The sequence below is a fragment of the Labeo rohita genome, chromosome 23 (assembly GCF_022985175.1).
Source record: "Labeo rohita strain BAU-BD-2019 chromosome 23, IGBB_LRoh.1.0, whole genome shotgun sequence".
In the NCBI taxonomy this organism is placed as follows: Eukaryota; Metazoa; Chordata; class Actinopteri; order Cypriniformes; family Cyprinidae; genus Labeo; species Labeo rohita.
Window position 1 is genome coordinate 5,524,015 of NC_066891.1, and position 26,327 is coordinate 5,550,341.

At 33.8% G+C, this 26,327-nt stretch overlaps 3 protein-coding genes across 3 annotated transcripts in view; 1 reads left to right on the forward strand and 2 right to left on the reverse strand.

Moving 5' to 3' along the window:
* Positions 1-17,070, forward strand: part of tmco4 (transmembrane and coiled-coil domains 4) — a 17,734-nt gene extending 664 nt beyond the window's left edge. The window contains exons 2-14 of the mRNA XM_051096355.1: positions 370-505; positions 1,811-1,985; positions 2,104-2,131; positions 3,254-3,383; positions 3,876-3,973; positions 5,346-5,489; positions 6,012-6,131; positions 7,686-7,850; positions 9,517-9,653; positions 10,211-10,295; positions 10,543-10,660; positions 12,346-12,463; positions 14,922-17,070. Coding sequence (XP_050952312.1) covers positions 370-505; positions 1,811-1,985; positions 2,104-2,131; positions 3,254-3,383; positions 3,876-3,973; positions 5,346-5,489; positions 6,012-6,131; positions 7,686-7,850; positions 9,517-9,653; positions 10,211-10,295; positions 10,543-10,660; positions 12,346-12,463; positions 14,922-15,497 — 2,030 coding nt within the window. The 3' untranslated portion in view covers positions 15,498-17,070. The remainder of the gene's footprint in view (positions 1-369; positions 506-1,810; positions 1,986-2,103; positions 2,132-3,253; positions 3,384-3,875; positions 3,974-5,345; positions 5,490-6,011; positions 6,132-7,685; positions 7,851-9,516; positions 9,654-10,210; positions 10,296-10,542; positions 10,661-12,345; positions 12,464-14,921) is intronic.
* Positions 17,071-17,700: 630 nt separating this feature from the next.
* On the reverse strand, positions 17,701-20,467 carry htr6 (5-hydroxytryptamine (serotonin) receptor 6). Its single transcript, XM_051096356.1, has 3 exons — positions 19,337-20,467; positions 18,542-18,676; positions 17,701-18,145 (listed from the first exon to the last, which is right to left on the reverse strand). Exons 1-3 carry the CDS (start codon positions 20,345-20,347, stop codon positions 17,786-17,788), a joined length of 1,506 nt encoding a protein of 501 aa, XP_050952313.1. The 5' UTR covers positions 20,348-20,467; the 3' UTR covers positions 17,701-17,785.
* A 949-nt stretch (positions 20,468-21,416) lies between these two features.
* Positions 21,417-24,971, reverse strand: micos10 (mitochondrial contact site and cristae organizing system subunit 10). The gene is made up of 4 exons (XM_051096357.1): positions 24,808-24,971; positions 24,370-24,417; positions 24,174-24,283; positions 21,417-22,067 (listed from the first exon to the last, which is right to left on the reverse strand). Exons 1-4 carry the CDS (start codon positions 24,869-24,871, stop codon positions 22,059-22,061), a joined length of 231 nt encoding a protein of 76 aa, XP_050952314.1. The 5' UTR covers positions 24,872-24,971; the 3' UTR covers positions 21,417-22,058.
* Positions 24,972-26,327: the final 1,356 nt, after the last annotated feature.

Consider the following 26,327-nt stretch of genomic DNA (forward strand, 5'->3'; position numbering starts at 1 on the left):
TGCCTTATGCAAAGTAGAATTTCCTAATAACAGAGTTTTATGTGGTCTCCAATGCCAGAAAACATGCAAATAAAGTTTGATCTAGAAGATGCACCCTTTCCTAAAGCACAAGAAACACTGAGACTGGGTCCCAAAGGCGGATTTGTTTGTCAAGCAACAATAAAAAATGTCATTCAATTGTTTAAAAATGCATGAATGTAAGAAAAGTTTTTAGTTGGACCCCTGTAATAAGCATGTAATGGAAAAAGACAGTCTGTGTGTATCTGTTATTGAACACTTGCACATTCTTCAAAGGAACTTTGTACTTTTTTTTTTTTTTTTTTTTTTTTTTTTTTTTTAATTTTGCATTTTGTCATTTTATTGTTGCAGACCCAGGAGGACCGAAGCATGATCAGTTACCAGCAGAAAAAGTGTTTGGACGACAGCTGAGTGAACCAGGGCGCTTTGCGTACGCTGGAATGTGTGGAGTGTCCTTGGGCCAGCTGTTTCAAGGACCTGAGCAAAAGTAAAAATATATATATATATAGTAATAATAATACACGCTGATGTGCTGTTAACTAAGATACAATAGCGTTAGAAGGATTAGGTTGGTCAAAAAAAAAAAAAGTCTCTTATGCACACCAACACTGCATTAAAAATATTTTAAAAATACAGTAATGGCAGTAAAATTGTGAAATATTATTATAATTTAAAATGTGTTTTTTTTTTTATTTTAATATGTTTTAAACTGTATTTTTTTTTCTTCTGATGCAAAACTAAATGTTTAGCATCATTACTCTAGTCTTCATTGTTACATGATCTTTTAGAAATATGCTGATTTGCTGCTTTTTCAGAATTCTATGAGAAATAAAACATTCTGAAGAACAGCATTTATTTGAAGTAGAATCTTTTGTAACATTTGTAACATTTTTGAACAGTACAATTTTTAATGTTTTTAAGAATTCTCTTCTGCTCATCAAGCCTGCATTTATTTGATCTGAAGTACAGCAAATGCAGTAATATTGTGAAATATTTTTAGTTTAAAATAACTACTTACTATTTGAATATATTTTAAAATGTAATTTATTTCTGTGATCAAAGCTGAATTTTCAGCATCATTACCCCAGTCTTCAGTGTCACATTATCCTTCAGAAATCGTAGTAATATGCTGATTTGCTGCTCAAGAAACCTTTTATTATTATTACTATTATTATTATCAATATTTAATACAGTTTAGTAAATTGAATTTGAATAGAAAGATCCAAAGATCATTTTATCTTAAATAAAATGCTTTTGTAACATTATACACAATATCATTCAAAAGCTTGGAGTCAGTATAATTTTTTTTGTTTTGTTTTGTTTTGGGAGAAATTATAGATATTTAATACTTTTATTTAGCAAGGATGCTTTAAATTGATCAACAAAAGTGATTTCAAAAAGATTTCTATTTCTGATAAATTCTGTTATTTGAACTTTCTATTAACTTTCTATTCCTTCTACTTCTGAAGGGTCATGAGACTGGAGTAATGATGCTAAAAATTCAGGTGTGAAATCACAGGAATAAATTACATTTTAAAATATATTCAAATAGAAAGCAGCTATTTAAGCAGTTATAAGCTGTACTTTGGATCAAATAAATGCAGGCTTGGTGATCAGAAGAGACTTATTTAAAAAAGAACATCTGTTCAGAACTTTTGACTGGTAGTGTAAATGTCTTTACTCTCACTGTTGATTTAATGTGTCTTTGCTAAATAATAATATTTAATTTCTTTGGAAATTATTTGAATGATTTGGGTTTGTGAAACTTCACTGTGATATTTTCCTAACACAGACGTTTTCGTGAGACTTATCTGGAGGGTCTTGTTCAGTGGCTGAATCTCGACGAGTCGGTCATGCCGGTTATGCAAGCGTTCCTGGCAGGGCTCGGGTTCGAAGGCACTGACACCTTCCTGTCCATCTTGCACGCGGAGCCGCTGCTCAGAGACGGAGCTCTACCCATCACTCAGGTATGTGAGTGACATTAACCCAGCTGGACGAATGCATTAACATATGGATGCTCGTACAACTCATTGTTTGTGACAAACAATGTTCAAGCAGTGCTCATTGTTCTCTTTTGTTTTTCAGGACCTTGTGTCATTCTCTGTCAAAGATGGTGAGCTGTTGCTTCACATTTATTTGGCTGATCTATTTGCTTTTGCATGCATGAAAATAAACTGTTTATTATTTATTGCACAAAAAACTGTTATTATAAAATACTATTTTGCATGAGGCATTTGCACAAATATGTGGCACTTTATGATACTAAAGCATGATGCTTGGTGCTTTAATAATACAGCGTATGTACACTCATTAGTCTCTAGGTCATATACAGGACCTGAAAATACATTGAAAATGCATTGCAAAATATGCAATGTTATTGCATACTCAAAACTTTCCTAGTTTAACCAAAACATGAAGAAAATGAATACTGTTAAGATATTTTGCATTGTCATTTTAATTTTCATTTTAATCTCAGTGCTTGTTACTACAGTGAAAATAAAACATTAATTTTATTATTTTAAATTATTAAAATGATAAACTTATGCATTACAATGTATTTTTTTTACTATGTTAATTTATTATTTATGTAAATGTGAAAAAAACATAAATTAAAATAAATTATTTTTAAGAGATATATTTATTATATATTTTTAAAAATCTATTTATGTAAAAAAAAAAGCCTTTCAACTTAATTTTTTTTTTAATTGTCTGTAATTTATTATTTATGTAAATATATACCATTCAAAACCACTATTTAACATGTAATTTTTTCATTTTTTGGGGGTGGGAGGGGGTGAAATTAATACTTTTAATACTTTTAATTTTGGGGGGGTATTGGGGGGGTATTTTTATATAAAAATACTCATTACCATAATAGTTCTGGATATTTTATTTATTATTTTTATTTGTTTATTTTTTAATAAATTTGTAATAAGGTTAATTTATATATTAAAAAAATGGATTTGCTGCATATGTTAAGTTTGCATCACTGGTTACTGTTACTTTCCCGATTATGACTGCGAAGCTGCTTTGAAACCGTTGCTATTATATAAAGCGCTATAAAAATAAAGGCAATGCAATGCTTCTAAAATAGTCTTTCTGTTATGCATGCAAGATTGTTTTTTTCTTTAGATTTTTTGGGAAAGCATGAACTGGACATTTTCTGTGAGATTCATTTTTCTTCCTCCAATCTTGTTTTCCGTGTAATGACCATTTCTTGATTCTTCTCATGTAGGACATTATGATGCCAGGGCTCGAGTTCTGATCCGACATGTCAGCTGTCTGCTGCGTGTGACCCAACAGCAGCTGGAGGATTTTGAAGAGACTCTCGGAGAGAAATTGAGAGAGGCAGGAGAGGAAAGCGAGTGAGTGAAACTTCCTCCAGTCATCAGCTGCTGCCTCTTTATGGGGTTTTTGGGGGTTATCAACATGTCTCTGAGAAAAACACACCGGCTTTGCTGTAGGATAGATCATTTACAAGAGATTATTTCCACAAAGCCCATGTAGAGCCATCTGCAGATTCACAAAGAAAAGTCAATGCAAATCATACAGAAATACAGCAGCACAATCAATATCATTGTGAAATCGCTGCTATAATAATTTTGACATGGGAACAACCTTGAATCCATATACTGATTTTTGTTTTTAATGTGTTCTCTGCTGCATGTGATGTGGAGTGTGGCACAGCTGTAAGTATTTTGTGTATATGCAGTCTAGGTCAAGGTTTTTCGTTTCGGTTCAGTGCTTTTATTTCAGTTTTAGTTTCTAATAGAATTCTGTTGACAATGAACAAGACCTCTGAGCTTTCAGCAGCTCCAGTGAGCATGTTATGAATCAAATTGACATTCTCTCAACAGAGAAGAGTCATCAAGGAGGCAGAAAAAAGAGAGAGGTCGTAAATTGCGCCGTTACCTGCTCATCGGACTTGCCACTGTGGGTGGAGGGACGGTAATTGGTGAGTCTAAATGGTACAGTACGTTTGTTTTAAACTACATAGGTCTCCCCTAGGTGAATTCAATGAAAAGTCCATGAAAACATGCTCAAAGCCTGTTTATTTGTTTGTTTAACAATATTAAGCCTTTCTTCCTTTTTGTTCATAATTTTTTGTAGCTGTTATTTTTAGGACATTGAAACTCAGATTGGGACTACTGTAATGCATCGGCATCTATTAACTGTGATTTTTTTTTTTTTTTTAAATTTTATTATATTTATTTAAATTAAATATATTTATTTCTTTAATTTATATTTTAAAACAGTTAATTTTTGTACTTGATCTGGATGTTTCATTTGTGATTTTTTTTTTTTTTTTTTTTTTTTTTTTTTTTTTTTATTATATATTTTATTATATTATAATTTGATATTATTTATTTAAATGTATTTGTTTTACACACTCACACACACACACACACACACACACACACACATATAAATTAATGGGTTGAATTAAAGTACAACAAATGCTACCATGATGTACAAATAGTTGATAATTTGAAGATAAATTATTTAAAGGAAATATGCTTAATTCTATTTAAAAAGAATAATAAATCATTTTAAATAATCATAATTAAAGCTACATTTAATTATTTTATTTTATTTATATTATTATTATTATTATTATTATTATTATTATTATATTTATTGGAATTAAATGTATGTTTATTTAATTTATACTTAAAAATGTCATTACTATACTTCATCTGGATGCTTCATTTGTGATTTTATTTTTATAATTTATGTAAATGTATATATTTATTTAACTTATATTTAATAATTTTAATTACTGTGATGCATCTGGGTGTTTTATTTGTGATATATATGCTACAGTAATAATTTTAAAATATTTAAAAAAAAAAAGATAATTTAAAATAATCAGAATTTTTTGTTAAAAAATGTTTTTTTAAATATTTTTGTATTATTATTATTATTAAATTAAATATAAGTTATTTATTTATATATTTTTTTAAAAATCCATTACTGTACTTCATCTGGATGTTTCATTTGTAATTTTTTTTTGTAATGTATGTAAATGTATATTTATTTAATTTATATTGAACAGCTTTCATTACTGTAATGCATCTAGATGTTTTATTTGTGATGTATATTCACACACACACACACACACACACACACACACACACAGGTTGAATTAAAGTACAATTGCTGCCATAATATATATATATATATATATATATATATATATATATATAGTTCACAATTTAAAAAGTTAATTTTTTTTCTGAAATATGACTAGAACATGTTCAGGACTGGTTTAATGAGATTTTGTTTCATTTCTCAGGTGTTAATGATCATGTATGTGTATTTATCAGGTGTTACAGGAGGGTTGGCGGCTCCTCTGGTGGCTGCCGGGGCAGGAGCGGTGCTGGGAGCGGGTGGAGCCGCTGTACTTGGATCAGCCACGGGCATCGCCATCATGGCCTCCTTGTTTGGAGCTGCAGGGGCCGGGTTAACAGGTGAGCTACTAGGCTTAACTGAAACTTGTTCATGCTGATAATAAAACATAGTAACAATAATAAATAACAGTTATTATAAAATGAACTCTGCACTGAACTTTAATACAGTGTTGCTATAAAAGGTTCTGTTTCTGGAGTGCAAGAGATGTATATAATTCCTTGCACGATTTTTGCAACCAAAAGGGTCACCGTTTTGAATCACTAGGCTGTGTTACAAGATTGATAGGTGAGCAGATGAATTAGCAGACTGACAGTGATGATAAAGTTATAGTCCTTTTTCTGGTTTGAATAGAGTTTTATATAATCCTGTTTTCAAAGCACATTGTCAGCTCTCATTCAAAGTGAACTGAGCTCAAGGTTATTGGAGCTGCTTAGTATTTTTTCTTGCAGTTAGTAGTGTGTGTGCGCCTGCCTCTGTTTATATCTGTTTGCAGATCAAGTTATCTCTGTTTCCAATCTTTATTTATGTTTATTTACTTTATGTATAAAGATAACACAAGGTATGTTTACTCATTTTTTCAGGCTATAAAATGAACAAGCGTGTCGGCGCTATAGAAGAGTTTGAGTTTCTTCCGATGAGTTCTGGAAAGCATCTTCATCTCACTATAGCCGTGACGGGCTGGCTGTGCAGCGGCAAATACAGTGAGCGCCACATATGTGACCCTGGACCACAAAACCAGTCTTAAGTCGCTGGGGTATATTTGTAGCAATAGCCAAAAATACATTGTATGGGTCAAAATTATTGATTTTTGTTTTATGGCAAAAATCATTAGGAAATTAAGTAAAGATCATGTTCCATGAAGATATTTAGTAAAATTCCTACTAGAAGTATATCAAAACTTAATTTTTGATTAGTAATATACATTCTTAAGAACTTCATTTGGACAACTCTAAAGGCAGTTTTCTCAGTATTTAGATTTTTTTGCACCCTCCGATTCCAGATTTTCAAATGGTTGTATCTCGGCCAAATCATAGCAAACCATACATCAATGGAAAGCTTATTTATCAGCTTTCAGATGATGTATAAATGACAATTTGAAAAATTGACCCTTATGACTGTTTTTGTGGTCCATGGTCACATATTACATCTCCATCAAAATAGCATTTTTTTCAGTTACTAACACTTTTGTGTTTGTACTAGGGCTGTCAAACGATTAATCGCAATTAATCACATACAAAATCAAAGTACACACACATATATCAGGCAAATCAAACTTTTATTTTGTATGCAATAAATTCCAATTAATCGTTTGACAGCCCTAGTATTTATTAATATGCATGTGACATTTATTAATTATTAAAGGAATGGTTTAACTAAAAAATAAAAATTGCTGAATATTTTAGATATAGATGAGCTTGTTTTTTCATCAGAGCAGATTTTGAGAAATTAGCATTGCATCACTTGCTCACCAATGGATCCTCTGCAGTGAATGGGTGCCGTCAGAATGAGAGTCCAAACAGCTGATTAAAAACATCACTGTAATCCACAAGTAATCCACACCAGTCCAGTCCATCAATTAACTTATCTTATTAAATTATCTTTTGAAGTGAAAAGCTGTGTGTTTGTAAGAAACAAATCCATCTTTAAAATGTTTTAACCTTAAACCGTTGCTTCTAGTCAAAATACGAGTCAATAATAATGCTTCCTCCAGTGAAAAAGTTCATTCCCTGTTGTTCTCTCACATGAAAATCCACCTGCATATTTGTTTAGAGTTGTTTTAGACTGTTTTGGCTTGTAAACGGTGCTTGATCTGTGCAGATTTCTCTCCTGATTCAGATGAGACAACTTTTCACTGCAGAAAGCTTGTATTTTAGCCGGAAGCAGTGGTTTGAAGTTAAAAATGTCTCAATAATGGATTTGTTTCTTACAAACATGCAGCTTTTCACTCCTAAAGATGTTAACTGATGGACTGGAGTGGTGTGGATTACTTGTGGATTATTGTGATGTTTTTATCAGCTGTTTGGACTCTCATTCTGACGGCACCCATTCACTGCAGCAAGTGATGTAATGCTACATTTTTTCAAATCTGTTCTTCTGATGAAGAGAAAAAACTCATCTACATCTTGAATGGCCTGAGGGTGAGTACATATTCAGCAGTTTTTCATTTCTTTATGAAAACAACTCTTTCTTTAACGTTACAAGCCCAAAATGTTATACTGTTCACACTAAGGTTTAGATTCTCTTGCCCATCCTAGGTTCATTTCAGGCTCCCTGGTCCAGTCTAGGAGCGTGTGGTGAGCAGTACTGTCTAAAATGGGAGTCGCGTTATTTATTGGACCTGGGCTCTATTCTGGACTCATTATGGGATGGGCTTGTTAGTGTCGTGGCTCAGGAGGCCCTCAAATACACAGTGCTCTCAGGTATGTCTGCTTTATTATACCAGTGTTAAGGTAGAACTGCTAGTTTGAGGAAAATAGAAAGTCTCTTGTGCTTTAGCTTATTTAGGTAAGTATTGAAGTGTGCAGTCATATTCACTTTACCTTAAGTTTGTGACAGTTTCTTTTATTCATGTGTGTTATAATGAATGATGATCCAGTGCTGAAATTTTTTATGTTTTGCTGAGTGGCCGTTGCAGTTTTATTCAGTGGCATAATTCTCTTCCACGCATCTACAGACACACAGTCTTTTTTACAGCTCATCGTCTATTTTAACAGACTCACCAAAAAAAAAAAAAAAAATTGTCCAGTTAAAGAACAATGTTTAGGACACAGAATATTTACATTTAAATACATTAAAATAAATGCAATATTAGAATGATTTCTGAAGGATCATGTGACACTGAAGACTAAAGTAATGATGCTGAAAATTCAGCTTTGCATCACAAAAATAAATAATATTTTAATATGTATTAAATTAGAAAACTGTTATTTAAATTAATAATATTTCACAAGACTATTTTAAAAAATCTTAAAGATTACTTACCTTTGAAGGATATTATGTAAATGTACATATCTATCTAAATATATCTATCTATCTAAATGTGTATATATGTGTGTGTATATATATATATATATATATATATATATATATACATATACATATACATATACATATACATATACAGATACATATATATATATATATATATATATATATATATATATTTGAGCTTTGTAAAAAAAAAATACTGATTTCTCCGTTTTAACTGATTCCCATTTTTACGTATCGATTCTTAAGTGTTTCAGGGCAAAGACGTCAATATTACAGCTGGTAAACAATATATAACGTAATGTCAAATTAACCTCCGAAAAACATATTCAGTAACCAACTGTTCGGTAGTCTGCTAGAAAAATGCACTGTAGAGAGGAGCATTTTGTTAAATATATGCACCATATAACATATTCATTATATTTTTTACTCTTCAATGTTTAATTTATGTTTAAATAACTCCATAGCCACCATTTAAATGTTTGTAGTTCAAAAAACGAACTTGAGAAATATTATTATGTAATTGTAACTTTATTTTTATAAAAACTTTCTGAGTGTAATTTAAGCACTGGTTTACAAATCAGTTAATTTTAATCTTCAATATTATAGTAACCAACTCCCAACTTATCACATGTATAATTTACAGCGTTAGTTGATTGTTTTTTTTTTTCTTTGAGAAAATTTGGCATGTACTGTACCTGATATACAGTAGTCAACGTTTGAAGTGGATCAAAAAAGTTTATCAAAGCTGTCCTAAGACAAGAATGGTAATTGTTTTAGTTTTAGGACAACTTTGAAAGGTTTTGATCCACTTCAAATGTTGACTACTATAGATTCAAAATATTCAATATCACATAGAATCAAATTAAATCAAAATCAGATGGAATCGAGAATTTGTGTCAAAACTGAAGTAAAAAAAAAAAAAAGTATATGTATGTATGTGTGTGTATATATATATATGTATATATATATATATGTATATGTATGTGTGTGTGTGTGTATGTGTGTATATATATATATAGAGAGAGAGAGAGAGAGAGAGAGAGATGTCCAGGTGTCCAGAATAACCACATTGCTCATTCTCTTGTCTGTGTTCAGGCATAGTAACGGCTCTGACATGGCCTGCCTCTCTGCTGGCTGTGGCCAGTGTGATCGACAACCCCTGGGGAGTGTGCCTGAGTCGCTCAGCCGAGGTGGGAAAACACCTCGCCCAGGTGCTCCGGAGCCGACAGCAGGTCAGAATCAAGCCGAGTCATGCAAGACATCGACATCTTTGAGATTCGCCTTAGTCTTTGACGATTTCAGTTCAATGCGGCTTGAAATGACTAATTCAAGAACTGTTACAGGTCACATACAAGCTCTAAGGACAGTGTGGCTCATACTCGAGGAGAAAAAACACATCGGTTTTATTCGGATGCCATTTGATTCAATTGCTGCTGTTTGTAAAGCCAAACAGTGTATTATAATAACTTCATTTGGACAACTTCAAAGGCGATTTTCTCTGCATTTTGATTTTTTTGCACCTTCAGCTTCCCGATTTTCAAATAGTTGTTATCCTAACAAACCGTACATCAATGGAAAGCTCATTTATTATGATGTATTAATCTCAATTAAAAAAAAATTGACGCTTATGACTGATTTTGTGCTTCAGGGTCAGCAATGTTTTGATTATGTTGATCATTTAAAGGCCTTGTTACATATTAAATATGATTCAGTAGGCCGTATAAAATGAATCACCTATATAATATTAACCTTTCAAATGTGAATATAGTTATCTTCTATCTTTGTGCAGGGGAAGCGGCCTGTCAATCTAATTGGCTTTAGCCTTGGAGCTCGTGTCATCTACTTCTGCCTAGAAGAGCTCGCTAATGACCAAGGTATGCTTTTTATTCATTTTGATGAGTTGGTGATGATAGGGGATCGTCCTTTTGTCTTTAAGACCTTGCATCTCAAGAACTGTCCACATGACAGAGCTAGACTTGGACAAATTTCCTGCAAGCCAGATTGAGTCGTGTTCCCTTTGTCATCATAATGAAAGATGGAATCTGAGAGGTGTGAGGCTGTAAATGAGAATCTGATCGCACTGAGCCATTTGAAAGACTTCTGTCTCTTATTATCGGGCAGGTAGCGAAGGTGTGGTGGAGGATGTGGTGCTGCTGGGAGCCCCTGTGGACGGGTCAGAGAAAGCATGGCAGCGACTGTCCAGGGTAGTGGCCGGGAAGATTGTTAATGGATATTGCAGGTAAGTAGAACTGTCATGATTTCTCAGTTCAAACGGAGTACTTGAATTTAAAAAATCCTCGATTGCATTTTGCCCGTGTCGAGTAACCGGCAAAATACCAGAAGTGGCGCATTCAACGAATGATAAACACAGAATTTACTGAATAACATGGAATGTCACAGAATTTTGAATGAATTAATCAAAAGTAGCAAGCAGCATGCACCATTTCATCAGATTCGTAAGGTAAATAATTCATAAACCTATGCACACGAGAATACATCAGTATCTTTCTCAATATGCTAACTGTTCATCTCGATTTTAAAATAAAAGTTTAAACCCTCTGCGTTTACATGTTTTGATGTCCACATATTCAAGAAATTAAGTGGCTGTAACATTTCTGTCGTAATCAAATGGCCAAATATTAAAGATTTAGTGGACATTTGAATTAAATGTTGTTTAGCTGATATTAGAAATTAGATCACAGTAAAGTGTAAAAACAATCATCAGGCTGTTGACGCCCTCTGCAGGCATTTATTATAATGCGTATAATGTACATTAGCTCTATTGTTTATAATACAAAGTTTTGTTTAATAAGACCATGTGATTACTTGTTTTTGATACTTTATTTGAACTAGTCGAGATGCAACTATTTGAAAATCAGAGAGTGCAAAAAAAATCTAAATCTTGAGAAAATCACCTTTAAAGTTGTCCAAATGAAATTCTTGGCAATGCATAATACTAATCAAAAATTCAGTTTTTATATATTTACGGTCAGGAAATTTACAGAATATCTTAATGGAACATGATCTTTACTTAATATCCTAATTCTTTTTGGCATAAAAGAAAAATGTATAATTTTGACCCATACAATGTATTTTTGGCTATTGCTACAAATATACCCATGGCTGCATTTATTTAATCAAACATACAGTAAAAAAAAAAAATATTGTGATAATATTATTAGAATTAAAAAAAAAAATTCTATTTTAATTCTTAAATTGAAATTTATTTCTGTGATGCAAAACTGAATTTTTCAGTGTCACATGATCCTTTAGAAATCATTCTAATATGCTGATTTTCTGCACAAAAAATAATTCTCATTATTGTCAATGTTGAAAAACCTTAATATTTTGTGGCAACTTTTTTTTTTTTATTATTCTTTGATGAAATAATTATTTTTAAAATTTTACTGACTTTATTATATGTTTACATATGTTCACATTATAGTTCACCGTTACTGTGGTTGAATGTTTGTGCAATTTCATTTAAGTTCCAATCAGTTCCAAACATTCCGAACAGTTCTTTGAAACAAATAAGTTGCTTATAAACTTAAGGACATCAGTTCAGATCGGAATTAAATGATCACATGACCATAGTCTTCATAAAGGGGAGGAAAACAATGATATGTCAGATCTGGATTGCGATGAAATCATTTAGTGCCTCTAAATGAAAATGGCTTACACAATAACATATTAGGTTTTGTTTTATTTAATTAGATTATGAAAATCAGTTTTAAATTACAGATTTACCAAATTGCATTTTAGACCACCAGATGAAGAAAAATAACACAGTTTCAACATGTTAACTACAAGTCTGGAGATTATGGTTTTGCTCACTACATTTGTTCATTTTAATTTTAATCAACAGACCTAATTATTACATTAACATGTTCGTAAATATGTTTCTCTTTGTTTTTATTGGTTTAGAGGGGATTGGCTTCTTGGATTCCTCTACAGAAGTTCATCTGTCAGGCTGTCTGTTGCTGGGCTCCAGCCAATCAATTCGCAAGACCGCAAAATAATCAATGTGGATCTGTCATCAGTGGTAAGCAAATGCGTGTGTGCACTGAGTATCAAGTCCCTGATGTTCTCAGTAGATGGTCTTTTGTTTTAAAGGTTCTTGGTGTCTGAGATTCAATATACCACCTGAAATAGTAGCTATTCAACACAATGGCACAACATTATATTATCGCAAAGTTCAAGTTTAATTTCCTTAAAGTTGCTTAAGGTTTGAAGTCATCTGAAGTTACTTTTTTGGACAGATATGATTTAATGCTTTTTGCAGAACACTCCCTGCCATGAATAGAAAGGGCATTGTTAAATTGTCACCCTCAAAAGACTACAATTACTGTAATTACTGTCACAGGAAGTTGCTCGTTGATATTCAAGCGGAATCCCTAAATCCAGCACGGTTACCTCAAAAAAAATGAAAATGACCAGGAAAAGTGTCATTTTATGCAACACACAAATGTAAATAAAATCACTTGAACTTAAAATAATCCATTTATAACAATGTTACAGTGAGCAAAGACACAGTCTGGAGGTCATCATGCTCACCATCCATGTCACATATTGTAAACAAAGGACTGAATTTGAGATCTTTCTGAACTTACAGACACAGAATAAAGGTTACATAATGCTGGACAAATAAAGAAATGCTTTTTTTTTTTTTTTTTTTTTTTTTTTTTTTTTTTGTGAAAGCAGTAAAATTTTCATGTAAGAAACAATAATACATCTTAGATAAATCAGCGGGAGACATGGCAAGGTAATCAGTTCATGAACCCTGGTTATGCGACTGCAATGTGAGGCATGTGAAGAATTGCACCTTCTTTTGGCATGTGAAGAAATGTTAATGAGCAACTGAATTTGCATTTCCTGAAATAAATACCAGTGCTTGTAAGACAGCACAATAACAGCGTTACAGTTTTAGGTTTATCAGGTTAATCTCACTGTTCGCATACAAAATTAGCAGATGTCACATAATGTGATGTTGCTACGTCAAAGCAGCTATAGTGAAAATAAACAGATCACAATTCGGTATGCAAATACAGCAGTGATACCGTGATGTTCACCAAATGGTGAATAATAGATTTTCAAAATTAAATCTATGGGGGAAAAAATTAGCTGACCTAAGATTGAAATTATTCATTAATCTTAGCTTTTTTTCAAAGGTCAGTGAGGTTAAAAACATTGCAACTCATTGAACATATTGTATGTCTTCTGTATTTCTAGTTGTGAAAATTTTAAATATGGCTTCTACCCTTATGTACATTTTTCACTGGTTCTTGCCTGTGCAAAACATTTTTAATTATGTTCTTTTAGTCTGTTGCTAGGGTATTTTTGATGGTTGCCAGGTGGTTACTTACTGGCCTAAATCAAGTTTTTTTTATAACTCTTTTTATAGTTGACACTACCAGTCAAAAGTTTTTGAAGGGTTAAATTTTTTTTTTTTTTTTTTTTTTTTAAACAAGTCTCTTCTGCTCACCAAGCCTGCATTTATTTTAGTACAGCAAAAACAGTAAAATTTAGAAATATTTTTACTATTTAAAATAACTGATTTCTATTTGAATATATTGTAAAATGTAATTTATTCCTGTGATAAAAGCTATTTTCAGCATCATTACTGCAGTCTTCAGTTTCACATGATCCTTCAGAAATCATTTGAATATGCTGATTTGCTGTTCAAGAAACATATATTATTATTATCATCAATATTTAAAACAGCTGAGTACATCTTTTTTTCAGGAATCTTTGGTGAATAGAAAGATGCAAAGATCGACATGATACACTATACCATTCAAAAGCTTGGAGTTTTTGGGGAAAGAAATGATATATATTAATACTTTTATGTAGCAAGGATGGTTTAAATTGAGCAAAAGTGATGATAAAGACATTTATAATGTTACAGAAGATTTCTATTTCAGATAAATGCCGTTCTTCTGAACTTTCTGTCAAAGAAACCTGAAAAAAGTCTACTGTTTTCAGTAAATACTAATAATAATAATAATAAATGTTTTTGAGCTGCAAATCGGAATATTAGAATGATTTCTGAAGAATCATGTGACTGGAGTAATGATGCTAAAAATTTAGCTTTGAAATCACAGGAATAAATTACATTTTAAAATATATTCAAATAGAAAACAGTTATTTTGAATAGTAAAAATAAATATATTTTTAAATTTGTACAGTTTTTCCTGTACTTTGCATCAAATAAATGCAGCAGAAAAGACTTCTTTAAAAAAACATTAAAAAAAAAAGTTTTGGCTTGTAGTGTGAGTCTGTGAGTTTTTCACTACTTTTTTTTATCCATAAAATTCGATCGCTTAAAAAAGTACTAGCATACATTGCATGGATTGAGGTATCATGCATGCCTGAGTTAAGCACAAAAGCTCAATCTTTCTGAAAAGTTTTGAAGCACCACTAAAATAAGACTGAGGATATCAATATAAACAATGTAAAGTATTTGTCACTTATTTCATGGGTATGTTCTATCCACCTCTTAGGTAAAAGGACACCTGGACTACATGCGTCAGATGGACACCATCCTAGTAGCAGTAGGGGTTCCCACCAGGGAAGAAGCTGGTGCCATGAGTGGCAAACTACAGCTGGTACATTTATCTCAGGAAAAAACAGGCACTCCAGAATCAGCTGGTCAGAAAGGGGAGCCATCCATAGACAGTTCAAACCAAGATACCTCAGAGGCAAATGTAGACGAATACAAGAAACAGACACAGGAACGTGGTGAGAGGAAGGACTCTGAGAATGGCTGGGATATCCCTGATATATCTGATTTACTAGACTCCATCGGCGAATGTGATGGCGTCCTTGAAGCCTGTCAAGGGAACGCACGTTCGCCATGTGCTCTCGGAGTCAAGGATCATGTTGAACCATCTCAAGATCAGGGCAAAACAAATAAGGATGAAGGTGAAACAGACTGTGAGCACACGTCCTGGGACTGGGATGACACAAACTGGACTACTGAAAGCACAAACACAACCTACCAGTTGCACACTGAAGCACGGGAACAAATAATCAATGGCAAACCTGCTTGTTCTGAGCCAAGAGTAAAGAAATCATGACATTTCCATAATTCAAAACTCACAGGATGTAGGTCGGGTCTAAATGTTAAAACTCATTCCAAGAAACTTCTGAGGTTCAAATTTGCTGCTACCAAGATGAAGGTTAAGCCCAAAGTACTGTATATGCATACACTAGGGTCAGTGTACAGTGCGTGTGACGCAAATTCTGTCATCAAAATAGATCGCACATGCGCATTGAATTTGTTTTGCAGTACTCAGTTGTTCCACAAGGTGGCAACACTGTAGAAAACAAAACTACAGAGATGGAATAACAACAGATGGCTGCATTGACAAGCGCTTGTGAGTGAGAGGGTATGAGATAGTCCAGCTTTGGTTTAAAAGAGTTTTAAAATCATTTTTATGGGGGAAAAATAATAGAGCAGATAAATAAAGAGCGCATATGTCGACCGCCCATATTTGCGCGCAGCATCAAATAGAGTACACTTTAAAAGGCTATGCATTTGACTATATGCATACACTAGCGTACGTGAACAAAAACAAAGTATACTTTGGGCTTTAGGCGTAGGGTTGCTGTGGAATGCAAATAAACACAGTGTTTGAATGTCACATGTGAATCTATAGACTTTTAGCAGAAGAAATGTTACCATGTAGACACCACCCAATACAGTTGAAGTCAAAAGTTTACAAACACCTTGCAGAATCTGCAAAATGTGTATCAAACCTGAATAATTTGGACCTACATAAGATATTTCACATGAAAGATGATTACTTGCAGTCCACAAGAGAAAATAATAGTTTTTAAATGTAAAAAAATGACCCTGTTCAAAAGTTTACATACACTTGATTCTTAATACTGTGTTGTTACTTGAATGATGCACAGCTGTTTTTTTGTTTAGTTATAGTTGTTCATGAGTCCCTTGTTTGTCCTGAACAGTTAAACTGCCTGCTGTTCTTCAGAAAAATCCTTCAGCTCCCACAAATTCTTTTTCTCAACATTTTTTTGTATTTGAACCCTTTCCAGCAATGATTGTATGCTTTTAAGATCCATCTTTCACACTGAGGACAACTGAGGGACTCATATGCAACTAATTATAGAAGGTTCAAACGCTCACTGACGCTTCAGAAAGAAACAAGATGCATTATAAGCCAGGGGTGAAAACTTTTGAACAGAATGAAGATGTATACATTTTTCTTATTCTTATTATTATTGATTATTATGATATTATTATATAAATATCATGTTTTTTTTTTTTTTCATTTAGTACTGCTCTTCAGAACCCACAGAAGATACTTACATTTCCCAGAAGAAAATAAGTTACATTTAACCATAATCTTTAAATTCAAAATATTTCCCCCCCTGACTCATAATGCATCGTGTTTTCTTTTGGAGCATCAGTGAGTGTTTGAACCTTCTGTAATAGTTGCTTATGATTCCCTCAGTTGTCCTCAGTGTGAAAATATGGATCTCCAAATCATAGTCATTGTTGAAAAGGGTTCAAATACACAAAAATGCTGAAAAAACAAAGAATTTGTAAGACCTGAAGAACAAGAGGCAGTTTCATTGTTCAGGACAAACAAGGGACTCATAAACAACTATCACTTAAAAAAAAAAAAAAAAGCTGTGGATCATTCAAGTAACAACACAGTTTTAAGAATCAAGTGTATGTAAACTTTTGAATTATTAAATATCTTATTCAGGGCAGTAATAAATAAAAAAAATAGCATGCATTTTGTATGATCCCTTTTATTTTGGTAAAATAATTAACATTTTGCAGTTTCCAAAAGGTGTATGTAAACTTTTGACCTCTACTATATAAGCTAGAACCAACTGGAACCTTAGCTTTTTGTCATTCTGGAATTGTCTAATAACCTCATTAAGTTATTTCTGGATATCATCTCTAATTAGTATAGATTTTTAACCACTGCTAAATATAATTTGATATGTGAAAACTGTCAGTGTTTTGTGTATAGCATTGCCCCTTTCATTAGAAGGGGTTTGCTGTTTAATTAAGATGTGAATTACAGCTCCACAGACAACCCACTTGACATTGTGTGAGGTATTAGTGAGATTTCTTTCGCTCTCGTCTGCTTTATCCATCTGTTGTTTTGGTTGTTATGGTAATGAATGAAGCAGGATGCGTGTCGAGTCCGTTCTAAATGTACAATCTCCGTGATCTGATTTGAGGACGGATGCAGCCTTCCAGTTTAGGCATGACTATCCCATTAACACTTATCCCATTGATTTTTTTTTTTTTTTTTGTGCCACGGTATGTTTCAACACTTTTCTTTTTATGAACCTCTAATTATAAGTCTCACATCTTGGCGTATCAATCGTCTAATGTATCGACCTGGTTGGGCAGCAGCAGAGGCAGGTCGATCCCGGCGTGCTCCGCGTCAAGAAGGTTAACGGCGTCCGTAGCCGTCGCTGGTAGCTGAGGCGGGTCGGACACGAGGGAGGGGGGTTCGGTGGGCAGTTGTGGCTCCCCTGAGTTGCGTAGAGAAAGGGAAAGTGGCAGCGATGGCCTACGAGGGGCTTGAGAGGAAGAACAGCAGGGTAGAAGCCGTGCCAAAGCCCTCTTGAAATCCCTCATGAACATGGGGTATATAATTGGGTTCATGGTGCTGTTACAGTAGCCCAGCCAGGTGATGGCATCGAAGAAGGAGGGTGGCACGCACTCGCACACCGCCTGGATGTATAGAAGAAAAGGTCTTAGATCACAAAGCCAATACATAATGTAGCTAAGACTCGAAAAGGTCAAGCATGTCTAGTTCCTCGGAAGTGGATGTTGGGATGCCAGGGATGGAGAAGGGGAGAGTAGGAGACAGAGATGGAGTGCTATTCACACACCATATTGTGTGTGAAGAAGGGCTAGAGACAGGCTTGCCCAGAAGCTCGAGATCTGAGCAAAGTGAGGGACACAGATGGGGGACGGGATCGTTGAAAGCTCGAGAGCAGGATAAGGAATAATTGCTCGATTAAATAGGAATCTTTCTCGGTTTGTCATACTGCAGTTAATTTGCCACTAAGGTCAAGGTTAGATTCAACAGGAATGAACGCTAATGAGGTTGTTTTGTGGACTCACCTGTGCCATATTGGTGATAAAAAAGGGAAGCCAGGCACTGAAGAAGAGACCCAGGAGCACTCCCAGGGTAAGACTGGCTTTCAGAGCTCTCTTCCTTTGCCTGTGAGCCAGTCTGCGCTCGCTGTTCACCGACAACTGAGAGAAAGAGAAAAGAATATATTCATCGAGATTTCACAGCGATTCGGCTGCTGAGAGACAGGTTGTAATGTTACCTTGGCCTGGGGTAATTATTTATGCCTTTCCCTCTCTCAGATGAAAGCTCTTGAAAGTGACAGTGCCTCGCAAGGTCTTTACTATTCCCTTGAATAGTCTTACCCTCCCTCATCTTCGAATGCCTTATTGGCACTCCGACACCTCATCTCATCTCGTCTCTCATTACTTTGTTCGAGTTCTTAAAATTGAATTTTCCTTTTCCGCTACATCTCTTTCACCTATCCTTTTGTGTTGGTTAAGGTGCGGGGAATTCTTTAGATGTTCTCAACATGCAGCATTGTGTCAGTAATGACACAGCCTTCACTTGCATAAGAAGTGGCTATGTAAATGAACAATAGGCCAAAACAGTTTGAGAAGGCATGCACTTCAAGTGGGCTAGTTTGTTGAGACGTATGCATACACCAGGTATACGTAACTTCGGTCCTGCAGAGTTTAGCTCCAACCCTAATCAGACACAACTGAACAAGCTAATCAAGGTCTTCAGACAGGTGAACTAAACTCTGGAAGACATCCGCACTCTAGGACTGATGTTGCCTATCCCTGGCGTACACTCTAAGCAATACATTCACCAGGATTTCTCACCGGTGCTTGCCGTAACAAGTGTGGCTCCTGATGACTGTAGTCGTCTCCGTCCTGGACGGCATGCCCTGGAGAAGGAGGACGAGATGGTTCACCGGGTGAGTGATGTGGGTAAGCAGGATGACTAAGAGCCTCCACCTGTCGAGCCTGTCTTCTGGCCGCCAACAGGATCCGGCAGTAGGTGAAGCAGATGGCCGTAGAGGGCAAGAAGAAGGTGAGAAAGGTCGCCACGAGGGCGAAGGGTAGAGTCACCCGCAGGCGGCACTGCGTGGACGGCGTCCCTGACGTGGAGAGCTGGAAGTACGAAGAAGGGTAGAAGGAGCTCATCCGCGAGACCGTGCCGTTGGCGGGATAATTCTCGGCAAGGTCTTGTGTGCGACCCAGGCTGTGCCAGTCCATCTTGATTGGCAGGAATGAAGTGAGGGCTGCCAACCCCCAAGCCCCGCCCACCAGAAGCAAGGCACGAGGCGGGGTCATGTGCTGTTTGTATCGCAATGGAGAGATGATGAGGAGGTAGCGGTCCAGACTGATGACACACAAGTTGAGGATGGAAGCACTACAGCACATCACGTCGAAGCAAAGCCAGACGGGGCAGAATCCGGGCGCCAGCACCCAGGTCCCACACAGCACGTTAAGCATAGCAGGGGGCATCACGACCAAAGCCACCATTAAGTCAGACAGGAAGAGGGACACCAGGAAGCAATTGGAGGTGCAGCGTAGTGAGCGGTGTGCAAACACTAAGGCGATCAACAAAATGTTCCCACAAGCTGTCACCAAAATTATGAGGGACAGCATGCCTGCGAGAAGCCAGGGACCGCTGCCACTAATGCTCCAGCCGTCACCGATAGTACCGCTGTCGTTGAAGCTCCTGTGAACATTCCAGGCGTCCGCACCTGATGCTGCCTCTACTCGAGGGATAGGTGAGCCACTCATCATCGGAGAGTTGAATAGGACCGTGTGCGCTTCCTGGGGTCTCGATGAAGCGAACACGCATCCGGCACTTTTCAAGTGCATTGAGAGGGCGAAGCTGAATGCGAAGCAGTTGATCTGCGGGGTCACCTCAGGTGGCGAGAAAGATCAAGATGTCCCGTTTATAGTAATCCTTTCCATCTCTCCCCTGGCAAGGTTGGTGATTTTGCTTGCTCTCTGTGCCTCAGAGCAAGGATATTCAGCTGCCATCAGTCCATTTGTTAATGTGAGATGAGCAAAGCAATAAAATGACACATTTCCTTGTCAATAGTCTGGCTTCTTCAATGCTTAGCACCAGTATGAGCAATTCTGTGCCTGTCAGAGTATTTCAAAGCTACGTGTCATGATGACACTCTTTGGGGGAGGGCAACTGCGAGGTGGGCTTCGGTACGAGAGAGTGTGAGAGAAAGAGAGCGAGCGCTACAAGAGCAAGACTACCGTACAGATATTTTTAGATGAGTGAATTAAAAAACAAACTTATCGTTCAGGTGGATTTCTGTGCTTTCCATGCATTTTGATGAGCTCAGTGTTCTTTAATTGAGTAAAAGGGAGAGGACGAGTGCACTAGAGGTAACCGTGTTGGCGTCTATGCTGTTTCCTGCGCCCTCCTAATCCCTGTATCGTCCACTTCAGGGTGCCTGCGGGATCCGCGCTATGCCGCTGGGCATAAAGCGTGTCTGAGCATTGCGCTCTTAATGCGACTTCATGCGCATTCACAGTCAGTCATTATTCTGGGTTAATTGAAGCAAGCAATTAACAAAAGGCTTATGTAAATGTCTGAGATATAAAAATGAAATTACGTAAGATTGCTACCAAATGATTAAAATGTAATTGTAATGTGTGAACACATTTTTTCCTCTATGCATTTACCAATGTTTTCAATACGCAGGTGCACAACAGTCTTTTCTTTTAAATGCTTTTCGGTCATGCTTTTGTAAACCGAGAGATGTGGAAATGAAGTCATTGTACGTAGATGTCCAATTGCATGTTTGTTTATTTTTAAACTGATCATGATTGTGTTTTTGAGTGGGCAATTATAAATCTGAGAATTAGAACTGGGTTTTGAAACTGAAGTTTATTCCAAGATGAAAAAAGCTGAAAAGATTTTCATCTATACATTTGACAAATCAAAAGATAAGTTTAATATTTGTAATTATATAATCATTACAGCCAACATTTCTGAAGCCCTACTACTGAACAAGGTCATGCATTAGAACTTATTTCAAGATATGTACTTTTACGTAAAAAGCAACATTACACAGTGCAATTATGAATAAGCACACCAGATTAAAAAAAAAAAAAAAAAAGTATGCTTGTACTTCACCATTGGAGAACTGTCACCATGCCAACACGGCTTTGGACACACTGCAGGTTTGTGCAAACGTTTTGCTTTAAGCAAATTGCACTAGTTTGGGATGGTTGCCAAATATCAACCTGGCCTGGGTCAAAAGCCAGATGACAGCGTGGGATGTTATCACTGGGGTTATAATAAAAGCCTATGGTTTTTGGAGCGCATGTTAGTGTAGGGCCATTTTTTTTATAAATCACCAAAAAAAAAATCATCACATTCAAATCATCCTTAGCAAACTTCGAATCTCCTTTTTTAATATTTTATTAAATAAACACAGACTGTCCTGTACAAGAACATGGATGTTGTGGAGAAAGAAAGACAACCAGTCTGACAAACCAGTCTGATTGTGTCAGGCTTCGAATATGAAAAGCAAGGCAGATGACAAAATCCATAACTGCTGTGACTCTACTGCTCCTGAAAGAGACCGGAAAAAGCAGGTCAGGATTCGAAACGCTTAAAGTGATCTTTAAATGTCTCGAGTCAAAGATTCCATGAATATACATGCATAACATCTAAAAACATCTCAAATATTTTTCTGATATAATCTGAATAGGTTACATGATCATATTCCAATTGACTGAATAATGCATGTTATATCCAGTGAATTTATAATTTATTAGAATGATTTGATTTTATCTGTGCATTAACACAATTCTTGGACCTTTGTAATAATATTTACATGCAAAACCAAAAGACTCACAATCTACCAAACAATACAACAAATTAATATAACAAATTACTATATAGATGGGCAAAGTACATTTTTGTCAGGGATATAATTAACAACTAAAAGCATAAAACTATTTTCATTATTTAAAATTAAACATTAACTAAAATATATTTTTTTAATTATTATTGATAACACTTTACAGTGTCATTTGTTAACATTAATGTATTAACTAACATGAACAAACAACAAACAATACATTTATTACACTATTTATTAATCTTTGTTAATAAAAATACAGTCGTTCAGTTTTCTTGTTAGTTCACAATGCATTAACTAATGTTAACATATACAACTGTTGATTTTAATAATGCATTAAACTTATTATTAACCTTATATAGATGGGCACATTACATTTTTTGTCAGGGATATAATTATTAACTAAAACCATAAAATAACTATTTTCATTACTTGAAATAAAGATTAATTTTTCTTTTTAAATTATTATTTTTGGTAACATTTTACAATAAGGTGTCATTTGTTAACATCAGTTAATGTATTAACTAACATGAATGAACAATGAACAATACTTTTATTACACGACTTATTAATCTTTATTAATGTTAGTTAATAAAAATACAGTTGTTCATTGTTAGCTCATGTTAGTTCACAGTGCATTAACTAATGTTAACAAACAAATTGTGATTTTAATAATGCATTAGTAAATGCTGAAATTAACATTAACATAAATTAACAAATTAACAAAAAAAATTATAAATATTAATTATATATATATATATATATATATATATATATATAATATTTATACTTTTTTTTAAAATATATATATATATATATATATATATATATATTATTTTGCAATGTCATTTGTTAATATGAATGTATTAACATGAATGAACAATGAACAATACTTTTATTACACTATTTATTAAGCTTTCTTCGTTAATTAATAAAATACAGTTGTTCATTGTTTGTTAATGTTAGTTAAGTGCATTAACTAATGTTAACAAACACAAATTGTGATTTTAATAATGCATTAGTAAATGCTGAAATTAACATTAACTAAGATTAATAAATGCTGTAGAAGTATTGTTCATTCTTAGTTTATGTTAACTAATGTAGTTAACTGTTAACTAGTAATGAACCTTATTGTAAAGTGTTACCCAAATTACAAATCTTTGTCTTGAGATGACAGATGGACTAATTGTAATTAAATTGAAATTCTTGTTACATTCTATTTAAATGTATTTAAAAAGTTGAATTGTTAAATAGTTATTGAATTATTAAAAATTAAAACTATTTAAAATTAAAAACAAAACAGAAAATGTAAATATAAAGCTAATTTTAAAAACTTTTTCAAAATTAATTAAAAAATTACTGCCATCTTAATGATACTCTAACATAAGAGTTTTTGTATGTAAGTTTTACTTAAGTAAAACTTACATAAGTAAGTAATTTATTACGTAAGTACAATTACGTAAGTAATTTAAAAAAAAAAAAAAAAAATCAGTAATACATTCACATGATTCTATGCATTTTTAATGAGCCCAATTTATAACATGTATAGATTCATAACATGTTTGAGTATCATTAAGATGGTATTGTAATTTTTTTTTATTCTGAATTAAATTATTTTAAAAGTTTGAATTAGCTTTTATATTTACATTTTCTTTTAATTTTTAATAATTTTATAATTATTTAACAAAATTTACTGTGTTGGTATTGTAGGTTTTTTCCCCCAAATGCAAACAGATATTTCTGCGACACACACAAATATATAGGTGAGATCTGACCAAAACAACATGTGATATCAATAATCAAAACACACAAACCTTAGCAACTTTACTGTGCAGGGCATAATGTGATCTCAAGTCATTCTGGCAGTTGGAATAAGCCATGCCGAGACCCAGTCCGGAACCAAACACAATGGGCCACGTCCGGCCTGCACAATCAAAAAATGATATTAGTATGGATAAAGACACATTCTAATAAATCTGGTTTACACAAGGTATAATATAAGATACTTACGCTTGAAGAAAACAACAGAGAACACAATTCCTAGACCCAGACCGGTACCTACAAGAAAAAAAAACAATATATCACAAAATTACCCAGCATGCCCAAATCACATACTGATTGTTACTTTGATATTCCATGGAAAAAGTATACATTTAAAGCATAGCATGGTACATGAGAGAAAAACAGTCTAAAATGCTCCACACAATGTAGATTTAACATACTATCCCACTGTAACTATCTCATTTTTTTAATAAAACACAAACATACTAGTTCTCAAAGCCTAGTGAGCTTTCAAAACAACAGCTACAGGCGTCCTAGTAGGCGTCTAGGTAGGGAGATTTGAGCCAAACCCAACGTGTGAGCGTCTTATCAGTGACCCGAGTGTCCTACACGGACATGAAACATGCCGCCAACTAAAGCAGATCATTGAATCAGATGAATTCTTACCAAACTTAATAGCCGAGTCTGCAAGGCAGCGGTCCCACTTTTGGCCGAGCTCTTTCTCAGACATGATAACAGCGGACGGCAGCGGTGGTGTGGATGACTTTGGGTTGAAGGCTGTAGTACGCTGTCATACTTTCCTTCACCGGCAGTGGAGGAGTGTGTACGCGTTGCGTGATGGCGCCACCAGCTGGACAGGCGGAGAAATAATACAAAGTTTGTTAGTATAACACAAAATATATGACGTGACATAACATCATATTTTTAGTTAATTAAATTTTGCATTAAAGCTGATTATTAATATATATATATATATGTGTGTGTGTGTGTGTGTGTGTGTGACCCTGGACCACAAAACCAGTCTTAAGTCGCTGGGGTATATTTGTAGCAATAGCCAAAAATACATTGTATGGGTCAAAATTATTGATTTTTCTTTTATGGCAAAAATCATTAGGAAATTAAGTAAAGATCATGTTCCATGAAGATATTTTGTAAAATTCTTACTGTAAATATATGAAACTTAATTTTGTATTAGTAATATACACTGTTAGGAACTTCGTTTGGACAACTTTAAAAGCAATTTTCTCAATATTTTGATTTTTTTGCATTATTAACAACATTAAATATCACTTTAATTTCAAGTATCTTACAAGTTACATACTTAAATTAAATGTAATTAAAATTATTTAATTTCAGCTGTTTGCCAAGGCAACATTTCTATTTTTGTCTAAAGCTTAAGTACCAATAAATAAATAAATAAATACTATATAGACTTATTTTAAAATAAACTAATAAAAATGACTTAACACAAAGTTTTAAATTAAAATAAAAAAATACAAAATATAAAAATTAAATCTAATTAAAAATATTAACAAATATGATTGATGCCCAGATACAAAATATGAATTGATATTATATCATATTTTTATTTAATGGAAATTTTGCATTTAACAATAATACAACAAATTCCATGCATATTAATTATATATGAACAGTTATCCATTTTAATTAACATTATTTACAAATAATATCATTTTAATATAATTTCGAGTATCTTAAAAGTTACAAATGAAATACTGAAATTTATAAGTAATAATAAATAAAAATGCTTAATAATAAATATTAATATTATTGTTATTAATATTAATTAATATTGATATTTATTATTAATATTATATTAAATAATAATACAATTATTTTATTTCAGCTACTTGCTAAGGCAACATTTCTATTTTTTGTCTAAACTGAAGTACTAAAACGAACTAAAACATAATGAAAGGTATATAGACATATTTTAAATTAAAAATATTAAATAAAAATAAACTTTAAATACATAAAAAACCCAATTAAAAACACACACACAAAAAACAAAAGTTAATACAATTTTAAAATTAAATGATTTTATGGAGAAAAAAAAAATGTTTAATGGAAATGTGCCATTACTCAAAAATACAATGACATCAATGCATATCAATTACAGAGTAATAATCAGCCATTTTAATTAATGTTATTTAAAAAATAATAAA